The 10,218-nt window shown below is 45.2% G+C and overlaps 1 protein-coding gene across 1 annotated transcript; it reads left to right on the top strand.

Moving 5' to 3' along the window:
• Positions 1 to 271: 271 nt before the first annotated feature.
• enkur (enkurin, TRPC channel interacting protein) lies at positions 272 to 9,618 on the top strand. The gene is given in 5 exon segments (NM_001141496.1): positions 272 to 482; positions 776 to 921; positions 1,008 to 1,240; positions 1,428 to 1,574; positions 9,258 to 9,618. Coding segments are annotated over 5 exon segments (780 nt in total). The 5' UTR covers positions 272 to 402; the 3' UTR covers positions 9,432 to 9,618.
• Positions 9,619 to 10,218: the final 600 nt, after the last annotated feature.

The raw sequence follows: 10,218 nt of genomic DNA on the forward strand, positions 1-10,218 counted from the left end.
GAGAGAATACCTCACTCTGACCATTTTGCTCGCCCAAGCAGAGCTGGTTAGGGGTTTTTCATGTTATCCAGAGCGTTGGAGACTGTAACCGTGCTGCTGGCAACAATTTAATGACGTTTTTTTACCGACGTTTAATGACACCGGCCATATTCGATGCGTCTTGAGGGTCAGTTATTCTGCGCTCTGCCACGCTAAAACGGGAGTGCTCTGACATCGGCGTAGACAGCCCTAAGATTGAAGCACGTTGATGCTGATGTCGCAGTCATTCCGCGACAGTTGCCCAGCAACTGTTGCCCAGGGAACTTGTCAAACAAAACATTCCAGAAATTCGAATGTAGAGCCAGCTACAGTTGACTAGCTAGCTATTATTTGCTTCAAAAAAAAGGTGCATATTCCAGAAATATGTCGACCACTATGTATCCAACAGAAAGTATTTACAACCTTATTCCAAGGGAGGAGGTTAAAATAGAGAAACCACCAAGGTATGGCTGACTGAACTGCCTATAGCTAGCTAACGTAGCTAGCTAACAACGTAACTGTATGTAGGCTACATTGTAGCTAGCTAAATTTATTTGCACCGCACTCAGCCGATGGCATTTTTACTGTACCCAGCTAGCCACATATATTTATTTAGTCTATGTTTCTGTGTATTAGGAATGTATGGAGATACTTTGCTGCCACAACCTGCACAATGAAAAAGACTGCACATGGTTTCTGACTCATGCCATGTTCTGTAATAATCTATCAATCTTGTCTTTTTTATTCCATTGTCAAGGTATGTGTCAACGTTTAGGGCACAAGTTAAGCATGAGAAAATGCTGAATAAGGCTACCAACAAGACTATGGGACCAGTAAAAGTAGACTTGCCCTCTCCAGAGAAATATCTGCTCAAGCACTCCAAGGAACCCAAACTTCCTGAAAGTAAGCAATAGGATGAGATTACATCTCAATATCACTTTGTTTGGAGGTCATTTCCTAACTCTGTGTCTATGTTGTTATACCCTTAGAGCAACCATTTTCATATTTGGATGATGAGACTTTCAAAAAACCACAAATACCTGCCAAAGCGGACAACCCACTTATGGGCATTCACACCCAAAAGGACTTTGTAAAGACAAACGCCTTTGAGAACATCATGGCAGTGCCAAAAAAGCCACAGCCTATCTATGCCGACACTAAAACTGGAGACAAACAGCTCCTGGAAAATTCAGGACTACTCCCAAAGTACATCAAGAAAAAGGTGAACTTATCATTACATATGCAAATACTGATTTTGCTTTGTCTGTCAAGCAGATAGTGAATTTGTCCAATATTTTGATTGCTATTCAAAGAAAGATACTTATATGCTTATTGCACAAAGACACTCAAACTATTTGAACTGAACTGAAGAGGAGCTCAACATAACTATTTTCCCATTCCCTCCCTAGGACTTTGGAAAGATCCCTGAGTACTTGCAGCATCGCACTGAGGAGGTGAGGAGGGCTCAGGATGAGTATGACAGCTTTGTCAAGGAACACATGAGACAGGGCACCATGAAACAGCTCTCTGAGGATGAGCGAAACAACATCCTACAGGTAAACCACTTAGGTCCTTAGAACCAAGCCAATAGAATCTGACCTAGAATTATTCATAAAGTTTCATTACATTCATGTATGTGTTTTAGTTGATTAGTCATTTAGATAAGATTCAATATTTGAACAATGTATCAAATGATGAATAGGCTTACAAAGCACCAGCATACATTCAAATTGAATGAATGGTGTGAGAGAAGGGGTAAGATTTGTGTCTGTTAATTTTTGGAACACGGAAGGGCATTACAATAAAAAAAATATATATATTTTATTTATGATTAAAAAATAATTATAATACAAAACATACACATACAAACGACAACATACAGATGCATACAAACAGCCACAACATCACCCCAGCCCAGACCCAACTACTCACACCCCCATCTCCATGGCCTCAAACTGCACCATTTTGTTTCCTCCATCGCCCACTCACTTTCAACATTTGGATAATAAATAATTTGTATTTGTATTTATTATGGATCCCCATTCTTCCTGGGGTCCAGCAAAATTAAGGCAGTTTATACAATTTTAAAAACATTACAATACATTCACAGATTTCACAACACACTGTATGCCCTCAGGCCCCAACTCCACCACTACAACATATCTACAGTACTAAATCCATGTGTATGTATAGTGTGTATGTTATCGTGTGTGTGTGTGTGTGTGTGTGTGTGTGTGTGTGTGTGTGTGTGTGTGTGTGTGTGTGTGTGTGTGTGTGTGTGTGTGTGTGTGTGTGTGTGTGTGTGCCAATGTTTGTGTTGCTTCACAGTCCCCGCTGTTCCATAAGGTGTTTTTTAATCTGTTTTTGAAATCAAATTTTACTGCTTGCGTCAGTTACTTGATGTGGAATAGAGTTCCATGTAGTAATTTGTGTTAACGAGGATTGGTTGATTTCCAGTTAAGTATACAGGTATCTCACTGCACCCTCATATGCCTTGTCTTGAAATATGCAGACAGATGGATTAAAAGTAATTGTACATTGTAATACTTCTGACAGCGAACTTTCTAACACCACCCATAACTTTTCGAAAAGGCATGTATTATTGAGCCATTGTTAGTTTTATACTTAAGACATGACTCTGCCGTTGTGCAGCAGAAGTTGTGAATTTTGTCTTGTGTAATAAATTATATACCTTACATTAGTTTCTACTGGATTAAGCGTACATTTCTGTTAACCTGTTAGGGCTAGGGGGCAGTATTGACACGGCCGGATAAAAAACGTACCCGATTTAATCTGGTTACTACTCCTGCCCAGTAACTAGAATATGCATATAATTATTGGCTTTGGATAGAAAACACCCTAAAGTTTCTAAAACTGTTTGAATGGTGTCTGTGAGTATAACAGAACTCAAATGGCAGGCCAAAACCTGAGAAGATTCCATGCAGGAAGTGGCCTGTCTGAGAAGTTGTGTTTCATCTTGGCTCTTTTTATTGAAGACTGAGGATCTTTGCTCTAACGTGACACTTCCTACGGCTCCCATAGGCTCGCAGAGCCCGGGAAAAAGCTGAACGATATCGAGGCAGCCTCTGGCTGAAACACATTATCGCTTTTGGCAAGTGGCCGATCAGAGTACTATGGGCTTAGGCGCGTGCCCGAGTCGACCGAATGCTTTATTTTCTTTCGTCTGTTTACCTAAACGCAGATTCCCGGTCGGAATATTATCGCTTTTTTATGAGAAAAATTGCATAAAAATTGATTTTAAACAGCGGTTGACATGCTTCGAAGTACGGTAATGGAATATTTAGAATTTTTTTGTCACGAATTGCGCCATGCTCGTCACCCTTATTTACCCTTTCGGATAGTGTCTTGAACGCACGAACAAAACGCCGCTGTTTGGATATAACTATGGATTATTTTGAACCATACCAACATTTGTTATTGAAGTAGAAGTCCTGGGAGTGCATTCTGACGAAGACAGCAAAGGTAATAACATTTTTCTTATAGTAAATCTGACTTTGGTGAGTGCTACATTTGCTGGGTGTCTAAATAGCTTGCCCTGTGATGCCGGGCTATCTACTGAGAATATTGCAAAATGTGCTTTCACCGAAAAGCTATTTTAAAATCGGACATATCGAGTGCATAGAGGAGTTCTGTATCTATAATTCTTAAAATAATTGTTATGCTTTTTGTGAACGTTTATCGTGAGTAATTTAGTAAATTCACCGGCAGTGTTCGGTGGGAATGCTAGTCACATGCTAGTCACATGCTAATGTAAAAAGCTGGTTTTTGATATAAATATGAACTTGATTGAACAAAACATGCATGTATTGTATAACATAATGTCCTAGGGTTGTCATCTGATGAAGATCATCAAAGGTTAGTGCTGCATTTAGCTGTGGTTTGGGTTTATGTGACATTATATGCTAGCTTGAAAAATGGGTGTCTGATTATTTCTGGCTTGGTACTCTGCTGACATAATCTAATGTTTTGCTTTCGTTGTAAAGCCTTTTTGAAATCGGACAGTGTGGTTAGATTAATGAGAGTCTTGTCTTTAAAATGGTGTAAAATAGTCATATGTTTGAAAAATTTAAGTTTTTGCATTTTTGAGGTATTTGAATAACGCGCCACGGGATTACACTGGCTGTTACGTAGGTGGGACGATTTGGTGCCACCTACCCTAGAGAGGTTAACTGTCATTTTGTTTGTTATGTTCCAACATTTCCTCCATCTTGTACTATTATCAGTTATTTAAGTCTTGGTTCCTATCACGACTTTCGCCGAAGTCGGCCCCTCTCCTTGTTCGGGCGGCGTTCGGAGGTCGACGTCACCGTCTTACTAGTCACACCGATCTGTTTCCCTGTTCGTTTTGTTTTGTGCCAGGGGTTCCTACTCCAGCTGGAGCTCTACCTGGCAGCTGTCCAGCCGGCCCCTTCGGGACGCGAGAGAGTGAGCGCCCTCATCTCCTGTCTGACTGGTAAAGCCCTGGAGTGGGCCAACCCCATCTGGGGAAGGGAAGGCCCGACTCTGGATGACTACGAGGACTTCTCCCGCCACTTTCGGGTAGTATTTGATCATCCACCTGAAGGGAGAGCGGCGGGGGAGCGCTTGTTTCATTTAAGACGGGATGAGGAGCGCTCAGGAGTTTGCGCTGGACTTTAGAACTTTGGCGGTGGGCGCGGGATGGAATGAGCGGGCCCTGATCGACCACGACAGGTGTAGTTTGCGAGAGGACGTTCGTAGGGAGCTAGCCTGCAGGGACACCACCCTCAACCTGGACCAGCTGGTGGACTTATCTATCCGGCTGGATAACCTGTTGGCCTCCCGCGGACGTCCGGATCGGGGTCCGTTAGTTCCATCCCCCAGCTTCTCATGATCCTACTATTTCGTGGCAACAGAGGGCTCTCAAGGGATGGTCCTGTCAGAGTTCAGGGAGGTGTGTAGGTGTTTCCTTAGGTGCCACTACAGTGGAAAGTCCAAACCAGGTTTCCACCATGCACATTCCCCCCGAATATGCCGATTTGGCAATCGCCTTCTGTAAAAAGAAGGCGACTCAATTACCACCCCATCGACCGGGGGATTGTACGATAAATCTCCGGGTGGGCGCTGCACTTCCCAGGAGTCACATGTATCCTCTGTCACAGGAGGAGACGGTGGCTATGGAGACATATGTCACCGAATCTCTGGGACAAGGATACATTCGGCCCTCTACTTCACCTGTCTCCTCGAGTTTCTTTTTTGTGAAGAAGAAGGATGGAGGTTTACGCCCGTGCATTGACTATTGAGGTTTGAACCAGATTACGGTAAAATACAGTTACCCGCTGCCTCTCATCACTAGTATGACAGTCATTGCACAGGGCGCGCTTCTTCACAAAATTGGACCTCAGGAGTGCGTACAACCTGGTGCGTATCCGGGGAGGGGATGAGTGGAAGACGGCATTTAGCACCACTTCTGGGCACTATGAGTACCTCGTCATGCCGTATGGGGTAATGAATGCTCCATCCGTCTTCCAATCCTTTGTGGATGAGATCTTCAGGGACCTGCACGGGCGGGGTGTAGTGGTGTATATAGATGACATTCTAATATACTCCACTACCCGCGCCGAGCATGTGTCCCTTGTACGCATGGTGCTTGGTCAACTGTTGGAGCATGACCTTTACATCAAAGCGGAGAAATGTCTGTTCTTTCAACAGTCCATCTCCTTCCTAGGGTACCGTTTTTCCGCATCAGGGGTGGAGATGGAGAATGACCGCATTTCAGCCATGCATAATTGGCCGACTCCAACCACGGTAAAGGAGGTGCAGCGGTTTTTAGGGTTTGCCAACTACTACCGGAGGTTTATCCGGGGTTTTGGGCAGGTGGCGGCTCCCATTACCTCCTTGCTTAAGGGGGGAACGGTGCGACTGCAGTGGTCGGCTGAGGCGGACAGGGCTTTTGGTCACCTGAAGGCTCTGTTTACCACGGCTCCAGTGCTAGCGCATCCTGATCCCTCCTTAGCGTTCATAGTTGAGGTGGACGCGTCCGAGGCTGGAATAGGGGCTGGAATAGGGGCTGTGCTATCTCAGCGCTCGGGTAAGCCACGAAAACTCCGCCCTGTGCTTTCTTTTCGAAGAGGCTCAGTCCGGCGGAGTGAAACTATGATGTGGGAGATAGGGAGTTGTTGGCTGTTGTCGGGGCTCTGAAGGCGTGGAGACATTGGCTTGAGGGGGCTAGACACCCTTTCCTCATTTGGACTGATCACCGAAGTCTGGAGTGCATTTGGGCAGCGAGGAGACTGAACCCTCGCCAGGCAAGTTGGGCCATGTTTTTCACACGCTTTGTTTTCACCCTCTCCTACAAACCAGGTTCCCAGAACGTGAAGGCATACGCACTGTCCCGGCTGTATGATACAGAGGAGCGGTCCACGGAGCCCACTCCCATAATTCCAGCTTCTTGCCTGGTGGCACCGGTGGTATGGGAGGTGGACACGGACATCGAACGGGCGTCACGTGCAGAACCCACTCCCCCCAGTGTCCCGTTGGGCGCGTGTACGTTCCGTTTGATGTCCGCGATCGTTTGATCTGTTGGGCCCACACATCACCCTCCTCTGGTCATCCTGGTATCGGTCGGACGGTGCGCTGCCTTGCAGGGAAGTACTGGTGGCCCACATTAGCTAAGGACGTGAGGGTTTATGTCTCCTCCTGTTCGGTATGCGCACAGTGCAAGACCTAGACATCTGCCCAGAGGGAAATTACAACCCCTTCCCGTTCCGCAACGACCGTGGACACACCTATCGGTGGAGTTCGTGACGGATCTTCCCCCGTCACGGGGTAACACCATGATCCTGGTCGTTGTGGATCGGTTTTCTAAGTCCTGCCGTCTCCTTCCTTTGCCCGGTCTCCCTACGGCTCTACAAACTGCTGAGGCCCTGTTCACCCATGTATTCCGGCACTACGGGGTGCCTGAGGACATAGTGTCTGATCGGGGTCCCCAATTTACGTCTAGAGTCTGGAGGGCGTTTATGGAACGCCTGGGGGTCTCGGTCAGCCTCAGGTTTCCACCCCTAGAGCAACGGACAGATGAAAAGAGTCAACCAAGAGGTGGGTAGGTTTCTGCGGTCCTATTGCCAGGACCGGCTGGGGGAGTGGGCGTCGTTTATCCCCTGGGAGGAGATGGCCCAAAACTCCCTCTGCCACTATTCTACTAATCTTACCCCTTTTCAGTGTGTGCTGGGTTATTAGCCGGTCCTGGCACCATGGCATCAGAGCCAGATCGAGGCTCCTGCGGTGGATGAATGGTTTCGGCACTCGGAGGAGACATGGAACGCTGCCCATGTACGACTACAATGAGCCAGTGCCGACAGCCACCGCAGTGAGGCCCCGGTTTATGCACCGGGGGATCGGGTCTGGCTCTCGACCCGAAACCTGCCCCTTCACCTGCCCTGCCGGAAGCTGGGTCCGCGGTTTGTGGGGCCATTCAAAGTCCTGAGGAGACTGAACGAGGTTTGTTATAGGTTACAACTCCCCCCTGATTATCATATTAACCCCTCGTTCCATGTGTCTCTCCTCAGGCCGGGGGTGGCAGGTCCGCTCCAGCAGCCTGAGGTGCTGGAGGTTCCTCCGCCCCCTCTGGACATCGAGGGGGCCCCGGTGTACACAGTACGAGCCATTATGGACTCCAGACGTCGGGCGAGGGGCCTTCAGTACCTCGTGGAGTGGGAGGGGTACAGCCCGGAGGAGCGATGCTGGGTACCGGCGGAGGACATCCTGGACCCATCGTTAATCCAGGAGTTTCACCACTTCCGCCCGGATCATCCTGCGCCCCGTCCTCCGGGTCGTCCCCGAGGCTGGTGTCGGCGCGCTGCTGGAGCCACGCGTCAAGGAGCGCGTCTGTTTTCAATTCCCTGATTATGTTCCTTATTTAACCCACTGGCTTCCCTTTTTGTCTTGTCTGTGATTGTTCATGTTTGGTGGTTGTTGGAGGTGTTTCTCCCAACCCTGTTATTTTGCTGTGGGAGAATTTTGATTGTGGTATTTGAGTAAACACGTTTGTTTGCACTTATCCCTGTGTCCTGCGCCTGACTCCGCTACTTCTCCAAACGAAAGCGTTACACACATCCTGACTAGTAAAGGGGTTATTTGTTATTGTAGTTTGGTCAGGACGTGGCAGGGGGTGTTTGTTTTATGTGGTTCAGGGTTTGTTGGGATATGTATTTATGTAAGAGGGGTGTTTGTTTTATGTGTTCCGGGTTTTTGGGTATTGTTCTATGTTTTGTATTTCTATGGTTTTTCTATGTTGTGTATTTCTTTGTTGGCCTGGTATGGCTCTCAATCAGGAACAGCTGTACATCGTTGTTGCTGATTGGGAGTCATACTTAGATAGCCCTTTTTTCACCTGTCTTTTGTGGGAAGTTGTTTTTGCATTGCTGTGTGTAGCCTGCAAGACTGTTTGTCGTTCATTCGTTTTCTTGTTTCTGTTACGTGTCTCTAAGTAAATATGAGCACTCAACCCGCTGCGCCTTGGTCTACTCCATACGACAACCGTTACAGTTCCAGTAGTTTATCTTTTTTTCTAAGAGATTGTCAGTTGGATAGGCTCTCTGCAAGATTTTATATATCTTACCTATCATATGAATATCCTTTTCTAACTCGAATAGGGTTCCCTCAAGATTGCTCAGATGTCCAAAAGATTTCAAAACGAAATTTCTTGGTATGAAACTTTGAAGTTGCATGTATTTGAAAATATCTACATTGGTCAGTCCAAAATTGCTTTTTAATTCTGTCATGGAAATAAATGTATTTTCATATTACCATGTCATTTATGCCTTTAGTTTTCCATGTGGACCAATTTATCTGTGAATTCTGAAAAGCTATCCAAGGATTGTTCCATAGGGTTGTGTTTTTAGGAAGTGATATTGGTTATTGTAGAATACGTTTCATTTTCTTCCATATTGTTATAGCGTTCTTAACTATGAAGTTGATAATGTTCTTAGCTTTATCCTTAGAAAATAGACACTTAAAACCACCCTCTAACTTAGGAAGATGTGAAACATTCCTTTTTATTCTATGAGTTTTATTTGCCCATATAAAGTCTCTTATGACCAACTATACTTTTTTTAAGCTGTCTTTGGTGGGGTAATTAGTATTACCGAGAATAAATATTACGCTGACATACACAGGCTCATTGATAATTCATTGTTCCTGAGCAATAATGGAAAGCTCATCTCTTAGCCTGTGTGATTGATGGATCATCCTCTGTCCAGGGCTTGAAGATGAACTGGGGGGAGCTGCACCATCAGTACCAGGGACTCTCTGTTGTCACGGACACCACCCCTAAGAAGTACCGCAAGGAGCGTCTGGAGCTGGAGATGAAGCAGCTGGAGAGGGACATTGACCTCATCGAGAGATACAAGACTATCTACATCGCCAACAACTAACACACGACACCTCTTTTCTTTAGTGTCAAATGGCAAATGCATTGTAAACAGATATTCAGTGAAGAAAGAAACAACTGCCCTAAACACTAGATGTGAAATTGTCTGGAAAATAGTCATATAACTCTCATTACCCCTGTCTAAGATTTCACTTTGTTTTGGAAAACTAAATAAACTCTGCACTATATTTTAAGATCTTTTGATGTTATTTAATCTCAAACACAACACGTCAGAATTTTATGTGCTGTTTTTGTTTATTTGTTCATTCACTATGGTAAATGCGTTTTTTTGAAGGTCTGCTTATAAGCTGTTTAAAGGCTAGGGTCTATTTTTCTCCACTTCCTGTCTGACTGATGTGCCCAAAGAAGCCAGCATATGCATATAATTGGTACCATTGGATAGAAAACACTTTGAAGTTTGTAGAAATGTTAAAATAATGTATGAGACTATAACACAATAGATATGGTAGGAGAAAATCCAAAGAAAAAACAACCAGAATGTTATTCTTTTGAGAGACCATGCTCTTCCAATGGAACGTATAGGGTCATATCCAAATCCAGCTCCCAGATTGCAATTCCTATGGCTTCCACTAGATGTCAACAGAATTTGTTCAAGGTTTCAGGCTTGTTTCTTTCCAAACGAGTAAGAATTTTGAGTTTCGGTACTGGGAGTCAGAGTTGGAAATCAGTCTGTGCGCGCTCAGCGAAGAGGACGTGCACCTGCTAATTTTGCTTTTCTATTGAACATACTTCTTTCCCTATAAAATATTATAATTTAATTACATTTTAGG

Source organism: Salmo salar, chromosome 19 (assembly GCF_965601325.2).
Source record: "Salmo salar chromosome 19, fSalSal1, whole genome shotgun sequence".
Taxonomy (NCBI): Eukaryota; Metazoa; Chordata; class Actinopteri; order Salmoniformes; family Salmonidae; genus Salmo; species Salmo salar.